Source organism: Cavia porcellus, unplaced genomic scaffold, assembly GCF_034190915.1.
Source record: "Cavia porcellus strain 051 isolate PalLab524CR breed Dunkin Hartley unplaced genomic scaffold, mCavPor4.1 scaffold_18, whole genome shotgun sequence".
NCBI lineage: Eukaryota > Metazoa > Chordata > Mammalia > Rodentia > Caviidae > Cavia > Cavia porcellus.
Genome location: NW_026947501.1, coordinates 28,226,847 through 28,251,795, shown reverse-complemented (window position 1 = coordinate 28,251,795; position 24,949 = coordinate 28,226,847). Strand labels below are relative to the sequence as shown.

Here is a 24,949-nt window from a genome sequence, read left to right as displayed (position 1 = left end):
GGGAGGACCTAGAGAGGAGGGAACTGGCCAGTGAGGAATGGAGGGAGAAAGCGGAATGTGGGAGGGCTCAAGGGGACATGGGAGGGACGAACTGAGAGGGGGGAGGGAGGGGGTCCGCTCTCCCCTGGCCGAACACTTTTTTTTGGAAGTCCTAGGACTTATCTCGAGGATCAGGACTCTTCTCCCAGCCCCTAGGGCCCTGCCCCGCCAAAGGTAGGGGAGTCATACTGCTGGCTTGAAGAAGGGGAGCTGGGGATGGAGAGGATGGTTGAGGGACGACCAGGAAAAAGGGATGATCAGGGATGGAGTCGGGGGAGCCAACCAACTGAGCTTTTAATATTGTCAGAGGAGAGCGAGAGACAGAAGGGTGAAGGGAGAAGCAGACAGGGAGGGGGGCTGTAGGATATTCCCTCTAAGACTGGGAGGAGGGCCCAAGGCCGGGGGACCCCTTCATGAGGCCCTACCCCTGGACTCCCAAGCCACAGAGTGCCCTGAACAAAGCTGTCTTGTTAAGCCGCTTGCTGGGGGAAGCATGTTCAGAGGGCCCCCTTGCTGTGGAGGGGCTGTTCTCAGTCCTAGCCAGAGAAGGCCTTGGCTAACAAGCTGATAGCCATAGTGAGCCCAGCCGAAGTGTTGGCAAGAAGTTCAGACAACCCCACCCCATTCACCCGCTGCCCAGCGTGAGGCCTAGCCCTCCGGGGCCCCTTGACCCTGCGGGCATCTGGGAGCAGGCCAGCAGCGGCTTCTCCAGCACTCCTTGGTGTCTGCCTTCCTGCCTGGGACTCTACCCTGTAGAGCTCCCATTCAGGTCCACAGGCCCCCTCGCCTGGCTCTCTCAAGGATCAGAACAGCCTTCTGTCATCAGCTGGCTAAATGGGGTCATCTAGACCTCTCCCAGGCTGTGCTCAGCTCCTGTCACTCCATCTTCACACGTGTTCTGCCCTCTCTCTCACTCTTCAATACACGTGCTGTTTCTTTCTAGCCATTTTCAACCTGTCTCCTAGTCTTTGTTTTTATCCCTTCAATCCCACAGTCTCCCTTCCTCTCACGTCCTGTCCGGTTCTTCCTCTCTATGTCTCTGCTCAGTCTTTATCTTGACTATTCTCCAACTTGGTCTCTAACCTCTGCCATTTCATCTTCGAGTCTCTTAAGCTAAGTGGGGGTGAATGGAGATGAGGATGCAGAACTAGCCAGGTGTGGCTGTGCACATCCCTATCCCGACACTTGGGAGGCTGATGCTGAAGAATTGCCACAGTTCAAGGCCAGCCAGGGCTACATAGGCAGACCCTGTCTCAAAAAACAAGCAACAAATGGCAGACCTAGGGAAGGACATTGTGGAACATAACTGTTAATTATGAAAGTTTTATTATTGACAAAAGGGGAAAGAGAGCCCCCCTCCCACCCCCAATCTAAGGCTGTGCCTCTTAGAATTTCACTTCTGCCCTCATTCAGTGTGTGTTTCTCTTTCTTTTGCTCTCTTGATTCCTGAAGCTCTCTCTTCCTCTCTCTCTCTCTCTCTCTCTCTCTCTCTCTCTCTCTCTCTCTGTCTCTCTGTCTCTCTCTGTCTCTCTCTGTCTCTCTCTCTCCCCATCCCCCATCCAGGCCTCCCCTGCCATGAGACTTGTCAGTGTCTGGCAGTGGAGCCCATGGGGGCTGCTACTGTGCCAGCTGTGCAGCTGGTGCTTGGGATCTCCAGCTCCCTCCACGGCCCCCGACAAGAAGACAGGAAGCCAAGGGCTACGGTTCCGGCTGGCTGGCTTCCCTAGGAAGCCCTACGAGGGTCGAGTGGAAATACAGCGAGCTGGTGAATGGGGCACCATCTGTGATGATGACTTCACGCTGCAGGCTGCCCACGTCCTCTGTCGGGAACTGGGCTTCACAGAGGCCACAGGTTGGACCCACAGTGCCAAATATGGCCCTGGAACAGGTGAGCAATGCTCCAGGCATGGCCTAGATATTACCTAATTTCAGTCTAACTGCAAAAAGAGAAAGAACAGCATAATAACATAGTCACAAGGACATAGGACATGAGGAACAGCCAGTGTCAAATCAGCCAATATAGTTAATACTACAGCTGCGTGATCTTAGGCTAGTCAGTGCATTCTGTGAGCATCAAACTCACCGTGTGCACAAATTCTAGTTGATCTCTAAAGTCTTTTCTGCTGCAAACATATGGTTCTACAAAACCATGTACAAGGGCTTCTCACATGCAGATGACTCCATATGATTAAAATACAATTGGGTTCAAGGCAAGCTGAGAACAGGTAAATAATGTGTAGGTGTCCCAAAGCCACAAAGCATCACAGATACCATAGCTAACAATATCAGATTATAGTCCAGGTAAACTAATAAGCTGGAAACAACTTAGGATAAGTTCGGGGGTGCAGGAGATACTTAAGTACCGACCTCACTGAGATGCTCTCACCACATGAACCCACTGATGGACAGAAGTGGCTGCAGGCTGTAGCTAATCCCCCATTCCCATCTGCTAAACCACCTCTGGAATAAAGTGTCACTTGTAGAAGCTACATGTTAAGAGGGACAGTAGAAAGTAGCTCGTTCTCTCTTTGCAGGGACTGCTGCTCAGATGTGAAAGGCTCAAAAACCAGAAAGGATAGCTGAAGAAATAAGAGGCTTGTTACAAAAAAGGAAAAAACTCAGATTGCAGTTACCCAATAGTCATCTTCAAATATGGGAAGAACAGTCATGTGACCGAGGGGTTCTTCTGGATGGCATCAAAGTCTAAACTGTAGAGGTCCCACCCAATGCTAAGAGGAAGTCAGTGATATTCAATATGATCCATGCAGAAATGACAGGAGGATACATGGCAGCACAGACAGGATTAGCACATGGGAATATGTCAGGGTGAGGTGAAAGGGTCTTGGGTATCAAAGTGTTATAGACAGGGCAAAATCCTAAGCCTCCAGGTATCTGCTGTGTGGTCTTAGGCAAGTTATTTCTCTGAAACCCAGTCTACTCATATAAAAAGGTCTTCTGGCAGCTCTGCTCTAAGAATGATTAAGTGTACACGCTAGGGCAGATTGCCTGGCACACAATAGGTACTTCATTAGCTATCACTGAATGGGTAAGAATGATCAGAACTTAACTGTTGATTCTTGGGTTTTTTTTTTTAATTCATCCTATTCTTCAGTATCCCCAGATCACTATCAACTTTCCATCAATTTTATGTCCCCCTTCCTGTTCCTCTCTAGGGTCCCTTGTACCTTCTCCACTCCCTTTCCAGCCAGACTCTGAGGATCATTGTCATGGCCAGGTGTGAGGCCCCTATGTTTTTCTTATCCTTCTTCCCCAAGCTTCTCTGTCCCCCCATATCCCCTTTCATAGGCCGCATCTGGCTGGACAACCTGAGCTGCCGTGGGACTGAGCAGAGTGTGACTGAATGTGCCTCCCGGGGCTGGGGGAATAGTGACTGTACCCACGATGAGGATGCCGGGGTCATCTGCAAGGACCAGCGCCTCCCAGGCTTCTCGGACTCCAATGTCATCGAGGTCTGCAGTAAATGCTTGCATGCGCAAACACTATTCACCCAGGAAGGCCAGGCAAAAGGGCTGTAAGGGTGGCTATAGGTGATTAGAGGAGATCTTAGAAGGTAGGAGATCCCACACGACCCAATGGGATATTGTTTGGATTGGTGAGAGTCTTAGAAGAGGGGATCAAATGATAGAGTTGTAAAAGCCAAAGATTTTTTTCTTCAGTATGAGCTGTCAGGTTTCTGAACTTGGCATAGGCCTCTCCACCTTCATTCCTCACACACACACACACACACACACACACACACACACACACACACACGCATCCAGTGCCCTCTCTGGCTATGCTCATGTTCTTCTGGAACATCTTCCCCCTCCTTAAAGCCACTTTTTCTGTAAAATGCTCCTTTCTACTCTGGGCAGAGACGGGTTCTTCCCACTCCTGATTGTGTCTCCAAGCACAGTGGATCCTGTCTCCACTCCTGACTGCAGGAGAGCCAACACAGCCCAGACTGACAGCAAACGTAGAATCTTCCTCAGCCCTGCCTCAGTCCCACCCCACACCTGAGTTTACAGAAAGCACACTCAGTGTTCCTTAAGGATGCCAGAACACGTGAGAGATGCTACTGGGATTCCTTCCCCTGCTTTGGTCCCATCCCCAGGTAGAGCATCATCTGCAAGTAGAGGAGGTGCGACTTAGACCAGCCGTTGGGTGGGGCAGGCGACCCCTACCTGTGACTGAGGGTTTGGTTGAAGTCAGGCTTCCTGAAGGCTGGTCCAAAGTGTGCGACAAAGGCTGGAGCGCCCACAACAGCCACGTGATCTGCGGGATGCTGGGCTTCCCCGGTGAGAAGAGGGTCAACACGGCCTTCTACAGGTGAGGGGCTGCGCGCGCTGAATGGCTTTGGAGGTGTTCACGGAGGAATGGGGTTGAGAGGCCTTTGAAAGGGTCAGGGGCATGGGAGGGGGATCTGGAATAGTGGGTAAACAGGGTAGCTGTTATGGTAGGAGTTTGTGTGGCCAATATTGAGTGTCTGGAGGAGTCTGAGATGGGGTCTGCGAGGCTCCCATTTGCTCTCGTCGGAGCTGTGCAGGACGAGAAGCTGCAGGTCGCCCCTCCGTGCGCGTGACGTCAGCGGTAGGCAGGCAGACTCTCCTGCCTTGCACGTTCCGAGTTCCAGGCCCTAAGGGACAGTGATGGCCCTCACGCCAGTCTTGGCCCCTGGCCGTTCGGATCTGGGAGGGGCCTGAAAGCACCGGGGAAGGACTGGCTGGATCTTAGACCAGTGCAGCCCGCCTGGGGCATCAGTGAGCAGGAAGACTCTGGACTGGGGTTGGAGGCCTCTAGAACATTCTTTGACCCCCAGGCTCCCAACCCTCTACCTGCCTCAGAGCGTGGTATACATGCTAGCCTCTCGGTTAAGAAGTACCCTAGGGGCTGGGAATTTATCTCAGGGGCATAAGCACCTGCCTTGCAAGCAACTGGTTGTGAGTTCAATCCCCGGTACCGATAAAAAAAAAAAAAAGAAGTACCTTAGCTTGTACTTGGAGTGATTCTCTTCCTTGGAGCATCTAATTAGGTTAGACCTCTTCCTACTGTCTGTCTATAGTTTCCTATTTTGCAAGCCAGGAATGCTCATTTTCTTCAGTTCGTGCTTAGGCCGGTTTGGCTGAAAGGCTTCTTGACACCCAGATGACTTTCTGCTGAGCACATCACTCCAGGTGCAGCCAGGCTGCAGGGCACAGTAGTGTGCTTATCTTTCATCGGAGTAGTTTGCCTTGTCTTCTATTGATGCAGCAACCTAGTGCTCCTATTGAACTTGTACTGTATCCCCTAAAAGCAGTTCCAGTCTTCGTTTATCTTTAATGCTGATAGCCGTTTTGAAGCTAAATATATATTGAGTTCGCACTATTATATTCGTCTTAATACATCATTTAAAAGTCATTAAAAGCCCATCATGATCCCACAAGATCTGCTTGAGTCTTGGCATGATTTTCCATCTGTCATCCCTGCCAGCCTCCTACAATGAAAGGACAAGACAGCTGCGCCCTCCAGCTTCTTCAGAACAAGTGTAAAAATTGTTGTTAAGTGCTTAAAACCAAAGTCTAATTCTTCCTGCAAAAATTTTCTCCAGATTTGCAGCACACCTCTAGTCATTAGTTGTGAAGATATAATTTTCAACCATTTGGGGGAAAAATAGAACTAGAACACTGTGATAATGTTTACATTATTTGTAATAATGTTTACATAATGGTAACAATGTTTACCAGTGTTTTGCTATCTTATATATAATGAAATTGTAGATTTTGTTAGTCTTCACTAAAATCCAGATACACTGTTTACAGCCATCTCCAACCCTCTAATTTAGTACTCTTCTCACAAAAAGCATATTTTTTTGAAAACCATTTGGATCTCTGAGGTTTACTGTATTTTGTTCCTAAATGTTTCTAAACTTTCTATTCAACAACTTACTCTTGAGTATTACTTATCTGTAGATCTAGCAATTTCCTCTCTCTGCCTCTCTCCTTCCTCAGCCTCCCCAAAAGTCACTACATTATCTGATCTCTACTCTTTTCCATATTTACCCAAATTCTCCCTAACTTGTCAGTGAGACACATTTGAACATTTTTTCAGCCCCAGGAAATATCCTTTATCTGGCCTGGAGACTGAAGCCATTTTAAAAGAGCTTGGAATCATACTTCTTTCTCTGTGCTTGTTCTTTATCTTTTCTAATACAAACTCCGTGTTCCGGATGGTTAGTAAGATTTAATACAGATGTTCAGCCAGGCGTGGTGGCACATGCCTGTAATCCCATCACTCAGGAGGCTGAGGCAAGAGAATTGCTGCAAGTTTGAGGCCAGTCTGGACCAAATAGGGATTAGCCTGAATTACATAAATTCAGCACCTGTCTCAAAAAAAAATCACAGGTCCAGGCAGCAAGTCATAAGTTCAAACAGTCATTAAATAAGTAGGTCATTAAATGAGGCACTTGGCTATTCCAAGTGAAGATAATAGCATGAAAAATGTCTAGAGAGTCATTCATTCACCATTTACTTATTGATGCCCTACTGTGTGCCAGGTTCTGTTGTAGACACTAGGGATTCAATAGTGAACACAACACAGAAATCCCTGATCTAGTGGGCTAAGGGAGAATTAGAAAGTAAGTAAAATGTAAGGATGGTAAAAAGCACCATGGGTAAGAATAAACCAGGGAGGGGGCAAAGAAGTAGGAGCGGGATGGCGGTTTTAAGTAGAGTCGTCAGGGAAGGTCTCATTAAGGAAGAATAATTGCGTGTGTATGTGTGTCTGGTGTTAGGAAGAGAGAGAAAAAGACATCCTGGTCATTCTCTAGGAGGACATTGTGTCTGGAGCTGCGTGAACAAAGGAGAAAAGCGTAGATGTGATATGGGGAAAATGGTGAGATACACAAAATAGGACCACTGGGAAGACTTTGGCTTTTACTCTGAGAGAAGGAAGCTTTGGAGGGTTTTTAGCAGGGGTGTAGCATCTGGCTTCCATTTTTCCATATTACTTTGGTGCTTTGTTAAGATAGACTGTAGGAGGGGGCTGGGGATTTAGCTCAGCGGCATAAGCGCCTGCCTTGCAAGAGCGCAGTGGTGAGTTTGATCCCCAGTACCGATAAAAAAAAAAAAAAAAAAAGATAGACTGTAGGAGCTGGGGTATGCTTGTGCATGCAGTCATCTCAGCATTCTGGGAGGCTGAAGCAGGAGGATCACAAGTTCAAAACCAGCCAGGACAATTTAGTGACTTAGTGAGACCCCGTCACAAAAGTTGAAAATTAAAAAAGACTAGGTACGTAGCTCAGTGTGAACCTCGCAGATTAATCCCTAGTAGTGGGGATGAGGGGCAGGAGATCAGCAAGTAGCGAAGCAAAAAGTAAAGGTAATTATGTCAGGGATTGTTATTGCTTAAAAGCCAAAAAGGGGAAATGAAAGGTGATGGTGACAAGTGCAACTGGTGAAAGATAACCAAATTCTGTGTTTAACTGAAGGATTGATAGGATGGTTGATGGATTCAGTGTGGTGTGAAAGTATCTTGAAGTCCTGAGTTAAAAGTATAACTCAGTAATATAGCATTTACCTAGTACTGGGTTGGATCCCCAGCACCGGGTGTGGGGACCAAGGAACACTAGGGAACTTACATGTTCAGAACTTAGGAAGAAATGGTGAAATGCACTTAGGTGGGGTAGGAAGAAAACCAGAGCAGTTTGGTGTCCTGGAAGCCAAGTAAAGGACTTGGAGAAGAGAGTGATCAAGTCAGTGATGCCAATGGATATAAAAACATGAGGACCAAAAATGAACCCTGGAGTTAGTAATGTGGAAATCATCACTGACTATGACAGATTATAATGAACAGCATATATGTAGAAGACAGTAAGTATACAAGATAGAATGTGTATCTTGAGAAGCCATGGAAGAAAGATCTAAATGGATAGGAGCCAAACAATGAAACTTTAATGCCATATCTGAGAGTTTTATCTTTGCATTATTTTTAAAAAGTTAACAGTAAAAGTATTTGTGTGGGCAATAATAAATGAAAGCCAGTGGTTTTTTAAAGAGTTTTCCTGAGCTTCAAGTCAGTAGTTTTAAGAGATGGGCCATGCTTGGAAAGTTGGAGACTCAATAATTGTCCTTGGGTATGCAAAGGCGAAAGTAATTTCCCCAGAGCAGGCATATTTGCTGAGCATATGAAATCTCATAATGAACCTTGGACCGGAAGGCAGAGGAAGGAACCATACTAAACCATAAAGGTCATTCTTAGTGGGAGCAGAGATTACAGATGGGCGATGTCAGAGCTCTTCTTTCTCAGATCAAGTCAGCCAGGGAGCATTCTTATAGGTAGTACAACTATGAGAGATATCCAGCATAAGAGCTCTGTTCTCCTTAAAGGGAAAAAGTTGGTCAGGTAGCTTTACAAGAAGTCAGTGAGATTTAGGGAATGAAGAAACCATAGACCAATGTATTTATCATTTCTTTAACTTGTCTTGGTAGTTCTACCCAAGAGAACTGAAAGTTCATGAGAACATGAAAGTTACAGAATTTTTAAAGATGAAAAGAATGTACAGATAATAAAACTTACTCAGTAGGCTGAGGCAGGAGGATTGCTGCAAGTTTGAGGCCAACCTGAGCTACAAAGTAAGTTCTAGGACAGCCCTGCTCAAAGACAGAAGAAGAACAACAACAACAAGAGGAGGAGGAGGAAAAAGAGGAGGAAGAGAAAGATGAAGAAGAAGGAGAAGAAAAAAGAACTATTTACTATTCTTGAACAGGAAGTGGAACCGAGGCTCTAAGAGCTTCAGTGCCATTTAAGAAGTCACTCTTTGGTGCATTTCAGTTTGACAGCTATTTATTAAATGTCTCAAATTTGCCAAGCATGATACAGGGCACTGAGAATACAAAGGTGAATGAATGATTAGAGAGGTAATAAGGTACCAGGTCACAGAAGGCCTTACAGGCCACGTGAAGCAACGGGAAGCCACTGAAGTCTCTCAGTGAGGAAAGGGCTGTGCGGTGGCATGATCAAGTCTGCGGCCCCAAGGATTATTTAGACTGCATTTCTGAGAATAGTTTGGAGAAGAGCAAGAGTGGATGGGGTGGAGAAATATTTAGAGAGTAAAATTGACAAGACTTGATTATTGATTTGCTTTGGGAGCCAAAGAGGGGGAAAGTCAAGGGTGACCCTAGATTTCTGGAGTGCATTTTGTTGAGAATTGCGTTATTTTTGGACCCACATTATATGTTAGATGAGTAAGATATGTAAGTAGAACCACAAAGCAGGGAGTGGAATATAGAAACTTGGGTGTGAATGAGACCATATAAAGAGAAGACCATGTATGGAATGAATGCCTACAGCAGACCTCCAAAAATTCCAAATTCTAGGCAGGCAAGGAGTCTGCAAAGAACAGGAAAAAGAAATCGGAACTGGAAATAATATCAGGCTGTTGTGATGTTACGGCAGCCAAAAACAGAGAGAAGGCAGCAGAGTCTGATGCTGCCGGGAGGGAGGTAAGAGGAAGACTGAAAAATGACTGCTGGATTCAACACCATAGAGATACTGCAGACTGCTGAGCAGAGTAGTCCAGGCCTGTAATCCCAGCATTAGGAGACTGAGGCAGGGGGATTACTGCAAATTCAAGGCCAGCCTGGGCTACATGGTGACTTCAAGGCCAGCCCAAACTACATAGCAAAAGAAGTTGTGTGTGAGAGATGTTAGATTGTAAAGGATGAAAGTCAGAAACAGGCAAGGATGTAACTCAGTGGCAGAGCACTTGCCTAATAGGTTCAAGGACCTGGGCTTAAATCCTAAAGACAAAAAAATGAAAATAATAATAAACTTTTATCCAGGCATGATAGTGTACATCTCAGCTCTAGGGAGGCTGAGGCAGGAAGACTGCCATGAGTTCAAGGCCAACCTGGGCTACAGAGTGAGTTCAAGGCTAGCCTGGACTACACAGCAAGATCCTGTCTCGAAAAAACAAAAAAAGTCAGAAACATTTAAGAACAGAGCCTTCAAGAAGAGAAATAGTTGGAAAGTTGCGCAGATATTGGTAGGTTTTCATGTTTGGCAGTGGAAGGAAGATGGGGAAAGCATTACATCTGTGACTGAAGAAATATATATCAAAACAAATAGCATTACCCCCAAATAAGGACCAGGTCCTTTATTCTTCTATATACTTGTGCAATGTACACACCGTCTTAGTTACTTTTCTCATTGCTGAGACAAAATAACCAATGCTCAAAGTTAAAGGAGGAAAGGTTTATTGTAGTTCATAGTTTGTAGAGGTTTCATTTCATGGTTGGCCGGTTCCAAGGCATGGTGGCATGGCAGAGGGGCATCACAGAGGAGAACTAGCCCATGGCGGGCAGAAGGCAGCAAAGCAGCAAAAATCAGCAACAGGCTCCTGCCTTTTGGGTGGTACCATCCACGCCCAGGTGGGCCTTACCACTATCCACACCCAGAGCTATGTCAAACCAATCAGTGGGCACACACCCTTAATCCCAGCATCACACACCCTAGATCCACCACCATGAACACGTGAGGCTCCGAAGGAGGATATCTACATATGCAAGGCATGACACACACATCTAATATTTATAAAATGAAAAGTTCCAAAGTACACACACACACACACACCTTATAAGGTTCTTAGTTTAGAGAAGAGGTGATATTGTGCAACAGTGCTGGCTGATCAAACCTAGCGCCTCGCTGTCTAGGCAAGTGCTCTAACACTGGGGCTGAGCTACCTCCAGCCTATGAGGTACTTCTAAATGTCCACACAATACTAAATTTTTCTGAGTACTACTCCAGTGATCTTTCTGGGTTTAAGGAAACTGCCACATGTATTTCATTTTAAACATGTTTGAGAAAAAGTCACTTGGAAAAAATTCCACATCATATTCATAAGATGAAATGTTCTAAATTCTTAAGCAATGTCTACAGAAAAGGACCTGAAAGTTGTAGACTCTTTGGGAGGAATGGTGGACATTTTGGATGTTTTGGCAAAAAGACCAGTTAAATACATTCTCAGGCAGACACTGGGGCAGGAAATGATAAGCCATTTAAAAAGCACATACTAAAATCCTAGTATAACTTTTATATAGCATACTATGTTGAAATATGACTCCTCAAGAGAAACAGCCAAGGAAGAACATGGTCCAAGACAGGACAACTCGGATGATAACAGAGAACTCCATACACTTACAAAACTGACCAGATTTATCTTCATCTATAAATAGTTGGACAGGACAAAGAAAGGCCATAATTAGTCTTTAAAATTAAAAGAAGAATGAAATGAAAAGCAGACCTGAATCCTGTTGCTGTTATTAGACTAAAAGAAACCTCTTAAAGAATTCAATAATTCAATTATTTAAGCCAACAAAAAGAAATAAGATTTCTTTCCCTAGATGTAGATTTGGGAGATGAGTCAGTTTGTGCCTGATCAAAGCATCTGGGATTGAAATTCAAGCAGGAAAGTTACTCCCAGTCAAACCAAGTTAAATGTCTTCAGATACTCAGCCTTGGCCCTTGGTCCTGCCCCAGTGATTTCAGACCTGGACAATGTGAGAAGTCTTTCTTGGAAATAGCATGCAAGAAAAAAAAGGAAAATACAGCCTCCCCTGGTCTGGTCCAGACCAGCTCTCTGTCCTAACCTGGTCAGGCTGGCAATCCTAAGAGTTGTGACCCCTCCTCTTTATTCCCTCCACTGAAGTTCACCACCATCCAGACCCAGAAGGCCTCGCGCCTCATCCACCCTAGTGTAGTCTCTGAGGGTCCTGCTGTTTGGATGCTATCTGTCCTAAGTCCATTGTGTTCACTTCTGTTCACCGTCTCGCTCATGTGTTTATGAGGGCAGACAGCTGTGGAGGGTAGGACTTGGAGTACCTGCTGATAAATGAGCCTGCCATCAGGAGCCCTTCTGCCTGCTGGGAAAGAAATCTCACCCCTGGTCTTGGCTGCACCAGTCTTCCCCACTTGGTTCTGTAGTGATCCTGACTGCTATTGTCTTATCCTCACAGAAAGTTGAGGAAGCGAGCGGCCAAAGCCTCGGCCCGACACCCCAAGTCCCTTGGAAGGTAATGGGGCAAGAGCCCCGGGACCTCCTGCTTGCCCCTGAGGCCCCAGGAGGTGGATGGATGGATGCAGCCTATCCATGTCCATCCCAGAACCCAAGCTGACGGGTTAGCATGTGACTTGCAAGATGGTCCTCCTGGGGGAGGGAAGGGAGGTAGGCATGGGGAGGGGCAGACTCCATCATAGGAACATGGGAGGAAATAACGTAGGAACAATTGAGCTGAAGCCTCCTGTCTTTATACTTCCTCCAAACTCATGAATTGCAGCCTGAGACCCTGGCACTCCTCCTCTGCCAACTCTCCAGCTTCCCGACTCCCTTGACCTTTCCTCTGACTTTCCCCATCCCACATCCCATCCTTCTTCCTCCCTTGAACTTTCCTCTGACTTTCTTGCCTCTGCCCTGCCTGACTCCCATACCCAGACTTCCATCACTATCCCTCCACCAGGAGAAGCAACCCGAAGTCCTTGATACACACATTCCCGTGGTGTTCAGCAGCCAGTGTATGCGGGCAATCCTGCCACCCTTCACTCCCCTTCACACTGCATGAAGGATCCTTCTCCGAAACAGAAGGCTAACCCTCTACCTTCCCTGGACTGTGTACCTAACCACCACCTCCACCATCTTTCTCCTTTTTGCAGACCACTCACCAAGCTTAAAGTCAAACCCAAATCTCGAGTGGGCAGGGGGCCAGTCAAGAGGTAAATGAGGTTGGGGCTGGGTGGAGAGGTGAAGGAGTGCTGAGCCATAAAGTGGGAGTCAGACTGTGGTCAGGGAGGGCTCAAGAGAGATCTGTTTGGCTATCAAGAGCAGGAGCTAGGAAAAAATACCTTCAAGGTTTTTAATGGAATTTTTAAGTAAGACTGACCCTATGTTGGTCTCTGGGAAATTATGCTTGTTGGATTTTTGGTTTTATTCCACATGCTTATCTTCTTTTATTGAGTTCTAGTAAGATAATCCAGCACTTTTCTCCTTCAAACTCCATACTTACCTTTCCACTAAGAGGTTATGTTTGTCTAAGGGACCAGTGATCCTATGCTACCTTTACTTGATTCATTTTTAAGATAAGCGTTATCTGTTTGTCTTAGGTAGAGTGAGAGTCCCCTTTGGTGCCTTTCCAGGGATGAAGTGAAAAGCACGGTCCCTGCCTCGCTGGCTCAGTCTACACAATAAGGCTCTCTGTTCCAGAATTTTCTACCTGGGCTCTTTCAGAACTCAAGGGAATGGGAATCTTCCAACCCTTCTATCTGCTTGGTTTCTAAGAGGCACTTTGCATATTAAAAGTCTTCTAGGGGCAGAAGATTTAGCTCAGTGGCATAAGCACCTGCCTTGTAAGCAGGCGGTAGTGCGTTTGATCCCCGGTACCGATAAAAAAAGGAAAAACACAAAAAAACTACAAAAAAAAAGTCTCCTTGATAACTTTCTCATCAGTGACTGAGGTCCAGAAAAATTCATTCTTTCTATTGTCCCCTTCTCTCCTCAGCCAGTCCCGGGTCACCCAGTGGCCCCCTGGCCCTTACTCCCCAGCTTCTCCCTCTGTGGCTGGCTGCAAAAGAACTCAAAATGTAAAGGTGTTCTTGCAGTGCCCATCTGGCTTAGGGTCATCTTTGCCCAACATGGCCATACTTTGGCCTTCACTGACCCTCATAATACAGCACTCTCTGCTTTTTTTATTTTATTAATCATAGGGAAAGGGAAACAAGGATTTTAGTAGATGTCTTTTTTCCTGTGATGCCCTCTGTGACTTTTATTTTCAGCCAAACAGAACTGTGAGTGAATACTGATCTCTTTGATCTTCAGGATCCATTTATCCTGAGCTTCCAAAGGTATTCTGTGACATCTCCAGGCTTCCTTTGCCTGTTTCATTTATTATAAGACCACAAGTAATTTTTTCTCCTCCCTCTATCTTCCTAGCAGAGGGAGGCTTCCTGGCTTCAGGTCACGATATTCCTCCCTTCCTCTGACAAGTGATAGGGCAAGTTACTGCAGTAATCCACCACCAGATCAAGCTCACAAGTGTGTTCCACCAGTGCCAGTTCCCTTGTGCTTTCTTTTCTCTCTGGGTTCAACCCAGTTGTTTTGCCAAGTTGGTGTTTCTCTTCTACACACACCTCGCTGCATCCCACTGGTACCCATGAACAAGTTCATTTCTTCCTTCAAGCATCTCTTTGCAGCCTCCAGGCTTTAACATCCTTATTCAGTCCCATTTTTCCTGCTCAAAAGGGACATTGTTAGGTTGAAAGTGCAGAAGCACAGACTACATCAGTGCAAGTCTTGGCTGGTCCTTGCCATTTTGTTATGCACATCCACCTTCCTTTCAGGCCTCCAGCTTCTGTCTGCCCTGCATTCTTACATCCTTGCACCACACCTTCTGATGGGCAGTACCCGTTCTCTTCTTTCTGTAACTGCCTGTCATACTTTGTCCTCAGAACTTCTCATCTGAAGCCCCAGTGGCCCCTGAGAAGCCACGGAGAACCAAGATTCCCCCTGTCCTTCGCATCTTGACTTGTTATTTCAGTCTCAGGATAATAGAAGGGTCTGCTCGCTTGGCAATTCAGGCTTCCTGCTTATGCCAGCCAGTCCTCTCTGACCATCTCATCCAGCTGAGTAGTCCTGGCTTCCCATTCAATTTACACAACAGCCTCAGCCTCAGCCTCCTTCAGGTTGAACAGCCTGACACCTTAGGAGCAAGGTTGCATCAGGCAAGTCAAGACTGGCCATCCTTCTAGGATGCTTGTGTCTGGGTCGTTGAGGCTCCTTTAGCCCACACACTCAACGATCCCTCTGTCTCTTCTGAGGGAAATGTAACCAGGGAAGAGGAGGGGGACACGCGCATGAGAGGAGGAGGCATGGGCTGGTGAAAGGTTTCGAGGTGGGGAAGCAGGAGCGTTGTTTTACCCTACTGCGTCTCACTCCTGTGCCCTCAGGTTGCTGGCCCAGCGGCAGCAACACTCCTTTGGTCTGCACGGAGTGGCATGTGTGGGTACAGAGCCGCACCTCTCCCTCTGTGCCCTGGAGTTTTATCGTGCCAACGACACCGCCAGATGTCCCGGAGGGGGACCCGTGGTGGTGAGCTGTGTGGCCGGCCCTCTTTACTCAGTGTCCGGTGGTCAGAAGAAGCAGCAGCAGCCAAAGCCTCAGGGGGAGGTACGTGAGACAGTGACTGTGACCTCTCCTGCTGTGGGTGGCCACCCCCTCACCAAGCACAGCCCTGACCTTTGAGGATAGAACAAAACCTTCCTCAGGGGTGACTCACACACCTGACATACCCACTTCTTCTTCCCACCAAACTCCTTCCCCTCCTGGGTCTGCTTAGCCCTCCTGGATGTTCACCTCTGCTGGGTGCATCTCTCTCACAGGTCCGAGTGCGTCTGAAGGGCGGCGCCCATCCTGGAGAGGGCCGGGTGGAAGTCCTGAAGGCTGGCACATGGGGCACAGTCTGTGACCGCAAGTGGGATGTGCAGGCAGCGAGTGTGGTGTGTCGAGAGCTGGGCTTTGGCAGTGCTCGAGAGGCTTTGACTGGCGCCCGCATGGGGCAGGGTGAGCGGGCAGGGAGATGGGAGAAGGGATGAGGCAAGGAGGTTCCCACTCCTCAGGAGTAGACTCCTGGGAAAGCCAGGTGTCCTCTGGTCAATGAAGGCGTAATTACAACCTCCTGAGCTGTGACTTCCGGCCTAGGCATGGGTGCCATCCACTTGAGTGAAGTTCGATGTTCTGGCCAGGAGTCCTCCCTCTGGAAGTGCTCCTCCAAGAACATCACTGCTGAAGAGTGTTCTCACAGCCAGGATGCTGGGGTCCGATGCAATCTGCCCTACACTGGGGTAGAGACCAAGGTCAGCCATACTCTCCACCTCGGCTCGAACCCTCATCTCTCATTCTATCCAGTCTAATCTCGGGTGTATAGCCTGCTGGTCCCAGTACATTGTCCCAGCCCCGTAGCATCCCAAAGTTCCCGGCTCACCCCACCACTTGCTAGCCCTTTATTTGCCTCTGAGTCACCTTTTGCCACGTTCCCACTACAGACTTTCACTACCACAAACAGCTCCTCCAAGTGCTTCCCTTCTGTGTCACTACAGATTCGACTCAGTGGGGGTCGCAGCCGATATGAGGGGCGAGTTGAGGTGCAAATAGGGGGACCTGGGCACCTCCGCTGGGGCCTCATCTGCGGGGATGACTGGGGAACGCTAGAGGCAATGGTGGCCTGTAGGCAACTTGGTCTGGGCTATGCCAACCATGGCCTGCAGGTAAGTAAACAGGGAAGACAACCAAAGCTGTTGTCGCAAAGCCTGTGCTTTGGGCACAGGACTTGGAAATGAGTCCCTTAGCCCAGAAGGCTGCACCTACTTATGTCCCCAGGAGACTTGGTACTGGGACTCAGGAAATACAACCGAGGTGGTGATGAGTGGAGTGCGCTGCACAGGGATGGAGCTTTCTCTGGACCAATGCGCCCATCACGGGACTCACGTCACCTGCAAGAGGACAGGGACCCGCTTCACTGCTGGAGTCATCTGTTCTGAGAGTGAGTGAAGGGCTGGGGAAGGGAGCCTCCCAGCCAACCCTTGGCAGGGAGAGAAGGGGCTGTCATCTGGCAGGGTACTTCTTCCCCATAGAAAGCCAGTCTCACACTCTAGGGAATGGAAGCACCCCCTTCCATCCCTGCCCCTCAGCAGTGACTTCTGTCACTCTTTCCTTTCTCATGCAGCGGCCTCTGATCTGCTGCTACACTCGGCGCTGGTGCAAGAAACTGCCTACATCGAGGACCGGCCCCTGCACATGCTGTACTGTGCAGCCGAAGAGAACTGCCTGGCCAGTTCTGCCCGCTTGGCCAACTGGCCTTATGGCCACCGACGGCTGCTCCGATTCTCTTCCCAGATTCACAATTTGGGACGAGCTGACTTCAGACCCAAGGCTGGGCGCCACTCCTGGGTGTGGCATGAGTGCCATGGGTGAGAGGGGAGAAGGGAGGTAGAAAGACAAGGGCACAGAGGATGGGGCAGGCCTGCTGGGGTCAGGGAAAGAAACAGGAATTCCCCTGTCCCTTACGCTCGCAGGCACTACCACAGCATGGACATCTTTACTCACTATGATATTCTGACCCCCAATGGCACCAAGGTGGCGGAGGGACACAAAGCAAGTTTCTGTCTGGAAGACACTGAATGTCAGGAGGGTGAGTTGGGGCCTAGAGTGGACTTTAGCATCTCCAAAGCACAAGTTTTCCTTTTCCTGACATACACCAATCTCTTCAGATGTCCCCAAGAGATATGAATGTGCCAATTTTGGAGAGCAAGGCATCACTGTGGGTTGCTGGGATCTCTACAGGCATGACATCGACTGTCAGTGGATTGACATCACAGACGTGAAGCCAGGGAACTACATTCTCCAGGTGCCTAGGGTCTAGTGCTTCCAGGTGGTGTACAGGCGTCTGTCTTTCTTTCTTGTTTTTTTTTTTTTTTTTTTTTTTGGTGGGCAGTAGTCTTAAAAGACACTGAGTTTGAGGGTTGCAGTTGGATCAAGTGGCCATTCGCCTTCATTCACAGGTGATCATCAACCCAAATTTTGAAGTAGCAGAAAGTGACTTCACTAACAATGCAATGAAATGTAACTGCAAATATGATGGACATCGCATCTGGGTGCACAACTGCCACATTGGTATTTGATGGGCCAGGGAACTCAAGGAGATGGGCTGGTGGAAAAACACTTTCATCTTCTTTTCCTTAAGCAAATTCTGTCTTCCTCCCTACTCCTGGACCTCTGTCTATCCACTTCTATCCACCCTTCCCCACAGTGGGTCTGCTTCCCTGCCTCTGTGCAGGGCACCACCCACACTGCCTGTCCACTCTGCCTCCAGGTGATGCCTTCAGTGAAGAGGCCAACAGGAGGTTCGAGCGCTACCCTGGTCAAACCAGCAACCAGATTGTCTAAATATCACCATCCTTCTTTGCAAACCACCACTGGCCCCCAGTGGCAGGGGTCTGAGGCTGCCATTACCTCAGGAGCTTACCATGGAATCCTTGATGGTAGCAGGCCTGCCACATCAATCCACCATGGATTGTGGATGTGGAAATGACAAACGCAAGTTACGGCCCTTCCTCCTAGACTGGCTATCAGTATCTGTACCAGCATGAAGACTCTTTGTTCCAGGCCCAGCATGGAGCAGAGCACACTGCAACAAGCAGCAACTGACTAAATTCTCAGAACACCAGATGGCAGCCGCTCATTTTCTTGAATATGAGGTCAGGATGGTCAGCTCCCATGATCTCCCTTCAGTTCAGGGGAGAAACAGCTTTACCTCTAGTGTTTTGGTGGGGGAAAAGATCCAGCCCCCTTTCCCTCCATGTTGGACTATAAGATGTTGTTAGGTATAATTTTATTTTATATAAAAAGTGTTTTTGAGATTGTTCAGGGCCCAGATATTGATGCTGGTGGTTGGAGGGACCTGCCCCCCACTGGTTCATTGATGCCCCTGCCCAGTGCCCTCAAAACCTAGGCAGGAAGGCAAGGAGGGAATCAGAGCAGGTGCCTCACATTCTTGCTAATCCAGTCATTCTGTGATCTCTGGAGTCACATATAAAGTCAGGGTTTCTGATCCCCGCCGGATTCGCACTGCCAGCTGTGACTGGGTTCGAACAGCTTCATAAACATCTTCAGCATTCTGTACGAGCTGCTCCCCAATGGCCAAGATCACATCACCAGGTCGTAGACCAGCCCTACAGAGAAGGATGGACACAGAGAAACCAGGGAGTACACAGCCTAGATCAAGGACACACAGGGTACACTTCCCTGCCCCCATTTTACAGGGCAGCCTCTCCTTCACCTGTGTGCAGGGGAGCCGAGGATGACCTTATGGATGAGTACACCATGCTGAACGTCAGGAAAGCTTGGTTCTCGAAGCTGTAGTTCAGCAAGGATGCTGAAAGGACACAAATCAATTCACTAGCTACACTTAGGAACTCTCCCCGTCTTGGGTTTGCCTCAAGTCTCTCATCAGCACACTGACAAATGTGTGGCCAGGATACATACTAAGCACTACAGATATGAAGACAGCGCATTTTCTGCCTTCTAACAGTTAGAAAGTAGGATATGTATATAATAGGAAACTTAATTCCCAATGACCCAGTGTCAAGTCAACAATATTAGTATCATTCTAGAATCCTAAGAAAAATTTAAGAAGGAGGTAGAACTTAAACTGCACCTAGAAGGATAGGTCTGATGTTAACTATATTAAACAAGAAAAGTGTAAAGACATAGGAGGAGGATATCAGGCTGGCTGAACCAGTATTCCTGAGGGAAGTAACAGAAGCCAAATCTGGAAGGTCGATTTAGTCAGGTGAAAAATGCCCTTGAGAGCCAGGTATGGTGGTGCACACCTTCGAAGCCAGCACTCAAGAGGCTGAGGCAGGAGGATCGCCAAGAATTTGAGGCCAGCCTGAGTTAGAAAGTGAGTTTGAGGCTAGCCTGATCTACACAGCAAGATTTTGGCTAAAAAAAAAAGAAAGAAAGAGCCTTCAAGTGCCAAAGGCAATGAATTGAAGGCTTTGAATGACAGTAGTGACAAGATGCAGTCAGTTTGGTGACAGGGGTGCCAGATGGAGTACAGTGAGAAAATCAAAATAATAAGGAACAGCTCTATGATAGTGAAAAGCAGCTCATCGTAGATTAAGACAAGCAAAAGCACAGCCTGACAGAAGACCCTGTTGCTCAACACTAATTCTACGTTTCATGACCATTAATGCTCATACCTGGGAGTAAGAGTCAGCATCATCACCCCAATGTAGCGGCGCTGGGATCCACTAATTCCAAACCAGGAACCTGTGAAAGAGGGGCAATGAGCCCCCATCCTGCTACATTCTTCTTTCCCTTCCCTTCCCATCCCTTCCTTCCAGGGAACATTTCTTCCCATGTCTCATCCACCACTTTAAAAGAACCCCTTTTCCCACTGCCAGACTCACTTTTCTTTTCCCCACGTCGCAGAAACTCTCTAAGTCGATCAGAGGGGATGGCAAAGGAGATTCCAGCTGTGACCTTCATAGTGTTCACTCCAATCACCTCCCCATCCTGCAGGGACACAGCCCCCTGTCCCCTAGCCCGAACAGACAGTAGGGGATGGGGGCATCTAAACAAAAGTATGGGACCGTTGGGGGAACTGTTTGGCTATCGCAAAATAGCAAACAAGAAACTGACTGCACATAAACTCAACCAAACTTTCTTGAATTAAAAGAAACCCACCCTTTCCATACTGACCTGGGGTAGGGATTCTTAGAAGGAAAGATCTCACACTCACCAGGTTAACCAGCGGACCTCCAGAGTTTCCAAACTGTAGGACAAGGAAAAAACATGGAAGAGATCAGGAGATTCTAAGCCTGGTGGCATAACCCAGAGTTAAGCACCTTTCCAGATTCCTTCCCCAGCCCATAAAATGAATGGCTACATTTCCACAGCCTAACCGCAGTATAAATGCTCATCCAACACACATCAGTTGATGCTTCATTCCCCCAACCTAGTTTGTCATTTTTCTCATATAAGGACATACATCAATAGCTGCATCAGTCTGAATGTATTCCACATTGGTTTGGGGCAGTCCAAGGTCTCTGGCTGGACGCTGAGCAGAGCTGACAATGCCAGAAGTGATTGTGTTCTGCAGCGCAAAGGGACTTCCCATAGCAACAACAAACTCGCCTTGCCGGACATCAGCTGAACGTCCCAGGGGGAGTGTGGGTAGAGGCTCCTAATGAAAGATGGGTACAAGAGACCTGTCATCTGGAGATAGGAGCAAGTAAATAGTTGCAACCAGGCCTAGCCGACTCCAACCCCACCTTGGTTTGAATCCTCAGCGTGGCGATATCTGCCACAGGATCCACAGCCGTAACCATGGCCTCATATGTGTCACCGCTAAGCAGCCTCACACGGACGCGGCGCCGATCTGCCACCACATGGGCATTAGTAACAATGAGCCCATCGGCAGCCACCACGAATCCTGAGCCATTTGAGATAGGGACTTCTCGGCCCGAAAAAGGGTGCCTGAAATGGACAAAACGCGGATAATATGAAGAAACTCCTGCCCTCTGCTTGTAGCTTCCACGATTCCCTCTCTACCCCACCATTACCGGTCCAAAATCTCGATATACACCACGGCAGGTGCAGTCTTCTCCACCACATCTGCAATGAAATTGTACTGGCTCCGGGGAGAGGTGGGTGGTGGAGCAGGGACAGCGGCTAGCACGGCTGGAGGACTCCGACCCCTGCCCCACAACAACAACAGCAATGCGCCCCCAGCGCCAAGCGTCACCACCAGCCACGAGTGCGGTAGGGCTCCAGGGTTCCCTGAGGCCTCCCGGGCCGGGGGATCAGGGTTCTCTGCAGTCCGTCGCGTCGGGGTCCAAGACGTCAAACATGCCCGAGGTTCAGGGATCCCCTGAGACAACCGGGCCCGGAGACTAGAGGTCCCATAAGTCCCCCGGGCCTGTAGGTAAGGAGTTCCTGACGTCAGCAGGGCCCGGAGGTCAGGGGTCAACAGGGGTCCCTTCCCACAGAGAATGCCCCCCAAAGCCCGCCATCCCTGGAGGATCCAAGCTGCACCCCGCCCCGCCCTCAGTGCAGCCATCAGCTCCACCTTGGCTGCCTACTTGCCCGCCCAACTCGGAGGCGGTGCCCTGATCTGAGCAGGCAGACAGCAGGACCCTAGGCACGCCGGAACCTGAAGTCTTCCAGAAGTGCACGCCGGGACCCAAGATTCCTGTGAACCAGCTCCACCCTGTCCCGTGAATGCTGGGAATTGTGGTCTCCGCCGGACTCGAGTAGTCAGGCGCCTCGGGGGGCCGCAGGGCATGCTGGGTCCGCTAGCCCTTCCGGGGCGCCTTCGGACTTCGGGTCACAGCACCTTGGCGGATGCCCAAAGTCTCAGCCTTCCCAGGAGCCCCTGCGGCCCGGCGCGAAGATGGCGGCAGCAGCGGCCGTGCTCCCCTGAAACAGCTGCGATGGAGCCTTCCCCGGCTCCCGGGCCGGAGCGGCTCTTTGACTCGCACCGGTAAGAGCCCCTGAGGGAAGAGGCGAGCTCTCACGTCCTTTCGGCCTTCGGTGCCTGATCACTGCCTCTTCCCTGCAGGCTCCCGGGTGACGGCTTCCTGCTCCTCGCGCTGCTGCTCTACGCGCCAGTCGGCTTCTGCCTCCTAGTCCTGCGCCTTTTTCTTGGGATCCACGTCTTCTTGGTTAGCTGCGCGCTGCCTGACAGTGTCTTTCGCAGGTTCCGACTCGGGCACTGAGGGGGTGTCTGGGCTGGGCCGGGCCGGAGCCGCAGAGTCACCGCCACCTATACCCTCAGGTTCGTGGTGCGAACCATGTGTGCGGTGCTGGGGCTCGTGGCCCGCCAGGAAGGTTCCGGACTCCGGGATCCCCGCGTCAGGGTCCTCATTTCCAACCATGTGACACCTTTTGATCACAACATAGTCAACCTACTCACCACCTGTAGCACCGTGAGTGGGGGCGAGGCCTAGAGCGCCACCGGGTGGCTCCCTGGACCGGTGCTGTAGGTTCACCTATCCCGTTTAGCTCTCCCTTGGGGGATACTGACCCTTACTCCTCCTCTCATTACACCACTTACATTTTTTCTCATTTGTTCCTATTTCTTTCGTGTTGCTTTTTCTGCTCCCTGTACCCAGCCTCTACTCAATAGTCCTCCCAGCTTTGTGTGTTGGTCTCGGGGCTTCATGGAGATGGATAGGCGAGTAGAGCTGGTGGAGTCACTCAAGAGATTCTGTGCCTCCACGAGGCTTCCTCCCACCCCTCTGCTGCTGTTCCCCGAGGAAGAGGCCACCAATGGCCGGGAGGGGCTCCTGCGCTTCAGGTGGGTGAACACAGGCTGCAACTGAGCAGGTTGGTCACACTATAGGTCTTTGAGTTTTCCCAGCCTTCAGCCCGTATCCCACTTCATCCCCAGATCGTTTTTTTCTGCCCACTTTTAGTTCTTTCAAATCTCTTTCCTATTTATTCAACTGTGCAGTGTTAACAATTTCTTGTTTTTAGTCTGATAAGTGCTGCTGACGGGGCTAGCTAGATTCCATTCTACTCTCCTTTCTCTTCTAGTTCCTGGCCATTTTCTATTCAGGATGTTGTACAACCTCTTACCCTGCGAGTTCAGAGACCCTTAGTTTCTGTGGTGAGTGTGTATTGGACAGGGAATCTCTGGGGTTTGGGGGGAAGTTTCCCCACCCTGGCCCTGTCCTCACTTCATACCCTCCCCTCAGACGGTGTCAGATGCTTCCTGGGTCTCAGAACTGCTGTGGTCACTTTTCGTCCCTTTCACGGTGTATCAAGTAAGGTATTAACTGTCCTCACTTTTTGGTGGCTGGGAAGAGGCTCATCTCAAGCTTAAGGAAGTAGTGGCCTCTGCCCTATTCATTTGTAGTTTTTTAATATCAAGGTCCCACCACAGAGGCAACACTGTTTACTGTGTCTCCACCCTCACCACCACTGTCCCATGAGGAGAGGTATCAAAATGGGGAAGGGATGACTTAATATGTCACTGGGTTGTTTTTTGCAGGTGGCTTCCTCCTGTTCATCGCCAGCTGGGAGAGGGCAATGAGGAGTTTGCACTCCGTGTACAGCAGGTGGTAGAGCACACAGCAGGGTGGAGGTGGGAGAGGCTGGCAGTCTCGACACTTACGGCCTTCTACTTCTCCTAGCTGGTGGCCAAGGAATTGGGCCAAATAGGGACACGGCTTACTCCAGCTGACAAAGCAGAACACATGAAGCGACAAAGACACCCCAGAGTGCGTCCCCAGTTAGGTGTGTAGTCTCTGTTTGAGCTTTTTTCCAATCCTTGGCAATTTCTTCGCTGTTCCTCAAATGGTCAGCCTTTTCTTCCTTCTAATTTTCTACTTAACTACATTTCTAAATTTCTGTTTTTCAGCGCAGTCTTCTTTCCCTCCCTCTCCTGGCCCTTCTCCTGATGTGCAGCTGGCAACACTGGCTCAGAGAGTCAAGGAGGTGTTGCCTCATGTGCCACTGGGTGTCATCCAGAGAGACCTGGGTATGAGAAAGGGTAGTCTCACACAAAGTAACACACACAGGGAGGAAAAAATGGGCTGTGAAGGAAAGCTAAGAAGAAAGAAGTGAGCGGGGAATGGCTCCCCTCTCCTCCTTTCCTTTCTTCTCAGCCAGGACTGGCTGTGTAGACTTGACCATCACTAATCTGCTTGAGGGGGCTGTAGCTTTCATGCCTGAAGACATCACAGAGGGAACCCAGTCCCTGCCCACAGCCTCTACCCCAAAGGTGAGACCCAGAAGCAGTCAAGTCCAAGAATTGGGTAGGTTGGGGCAGTCCTCAACTCCCTGTTCCTGACTTATCTTTTTGATCATGAGACCCTAGCACAGTGCCTCTCTTGCAAAGTAGGCATACGATGCGTGTTTATTGATGATGACTTCGCAAGCCCTCTGACATTGTGATCACCTCAGTTCCCCAGCTCTGGCATGGTGACCCCTCAGCCCACAGCCCTAACATTTGCCAAGTCTTCCTGGGCCCGACAGGAGAGCCTGCAGGAGCGAAAGCAGGCACTGTATGAATATGCAAGAAGGTGAGGTGTTAGACGACAATGACTAGGAAGGGGCAAGTTGAAGAAGGGTATTATGGAACCAATATGACAAAGCCTACATGATGTCTTTCCCCATATCCCACAGGAGATTCAGAGAGAGACAGGCCCTGGAGGCTGACTGAGCTCAAAGGATGGTACCCAGAGCCACAGGATGGAGACTGGGGGCAGCCCTCATCCAACTCAAAAAAGGCCGGATGAGTGGGTGGTAAAAAAAAAAAAAAAGGGAGGGATGGGGGCTCCCCCAATCTCATATTAAATACAGGGTTTTCACTCAAGGTCT

General features: G+C 49.1%; 3 protein-coding genes across 11 annotated transcripts; 2 read left to right on the top strand and 1 right to left on the bottom strand.

Annotated features, from left to right (window-relative positions):
* Positions 1-21: 21 nt before the first annotated feature.
* Loxl3 (lysyl oxidase like 3) lies at positions 22-18,480 on the top strand. 5 transcript variants are annotated; one of them, XM_063229625.1, is made up of 16 exons: positions 22-213; positions 1,603-1,927; positions 3,346-3,509; positions 4,154-4,368; positions 12,030-12,086; positions 12,724-12,783; positions 15,010-15,229; positions 15,442-15,622; positions 15,761-15,915; positions 16,159-16,326; positions 16,439-16,601; positions 16,785-17,028; positions 17,134-17,249; positions 17,329-17,465; positions 17,620-17,731; positions 17,931-18,480. In XM_063229625.1, the coding sequence occupies exons 2-16, from the start codon at positions 1,615-1,617 to the stop codon at positions 18,002-18,004; spliced, it is 2,379 nt and encodes a 792-aa protein (XP_063085695.1). In that variant the 5' UTR covers positions 22-213; positions 1,603-1,614; the 3' UTR covers positions 18,005-18,480. The 5 variants fall into 5 exon arrangements, with proteins under 5 accessions (XP_063085695.1, XP_013006989.1, XP_063085696.1 ...); XM_013151535.3 differs by having other exon boundaries at positions 1,492-1,927; XM_063229627.1 differs by lacking the exon at positions 22-213 and having other exon boundaries at positions 1,742-1,927; positions 4,252-4,368.
* On the bottom strand, positions 18,433-21,908 carry Htra2 (HtrA serine peptidase 2). Of its 2 annotated transcripts, XM_063229633.1 has the most exons (9): positions 21,777-21,908; positions 21,187-21,542; positions 20,896-21,100; positions 20,613-20,807; positions 20,364-20,396; positions 20,032-20,137; positions 19,822-19,891; positions 18,897-18,992; positions 18,433-18,789 (listed from the first exon to the last, which is right to left on the bottom strand). In XM_063229633.1, exons 1-9 carry the CDS (start codon positions 21,906-21,908, stop codon positions 18,624-18,626), a joined length of 1,359 nt encoding a protein of 452 aa, XP_063085703.1. In that variant the 3' UTR covers positions 18,433-18,623. The 2 variants fall into 2 exon arrangements, with proteins under 2 accessions (XP_063085703.1, XP_003469017.1); XM_003468969.5 differs by lacking the exon at positions 21,777-21,908 and having other exon boundaries at positions 21,187-21,686.
* Positions 21,907-24,944, top strand: Aup1 (AUP1 lipid droplet regulating VLDL assembly factor). Of its 4 annotated transcripts, XM_003468970.5 has the most exons (12): positions 21,943-22,106; positions 22,185-22,322; positions 22,401-22,551; positions 22,738-22,922; positions 23,162-23,234; positions 23,323-23,396; positions 23,619-23,685; positions 23,761-23,863; positions 23,988-24,107; positions 24,235-24,350; positions 24,533-24,651; positions 24,755-24,944. In XM_003468970.5, exons 1-12 carry the CDS (start codon positions 22,057-22,059, stop codon positions 24,789-24,791), a joined length of 1,233 nt encoding a protein of 410 aa, XP_003469018.4. In that variant the 5' UTR covers positions 21,943-22,056; the 3' UTR covers positions 24,792-24,944. The 4 variants fall into 4 exon arrangements, with proteins under 4 accessions (XP_063085701.1, XP_063085700.1, XP_003469018.4 ...); XM_063229631.1 differs by lacking the exon at positions 24,755-24,944 and having other exon boundaries at positions 21,907-22,106; positions 24,471-24,650; XM_063229630.1 differs by lacking the exon at positions 24,755-24,944 and having other exon boundaries at positions 21,907-22,106; positions 24,235-24,384; positions 24,471-24,650.
* Positions 24,945-24,949: the final 5 nt, after the last annotated feature.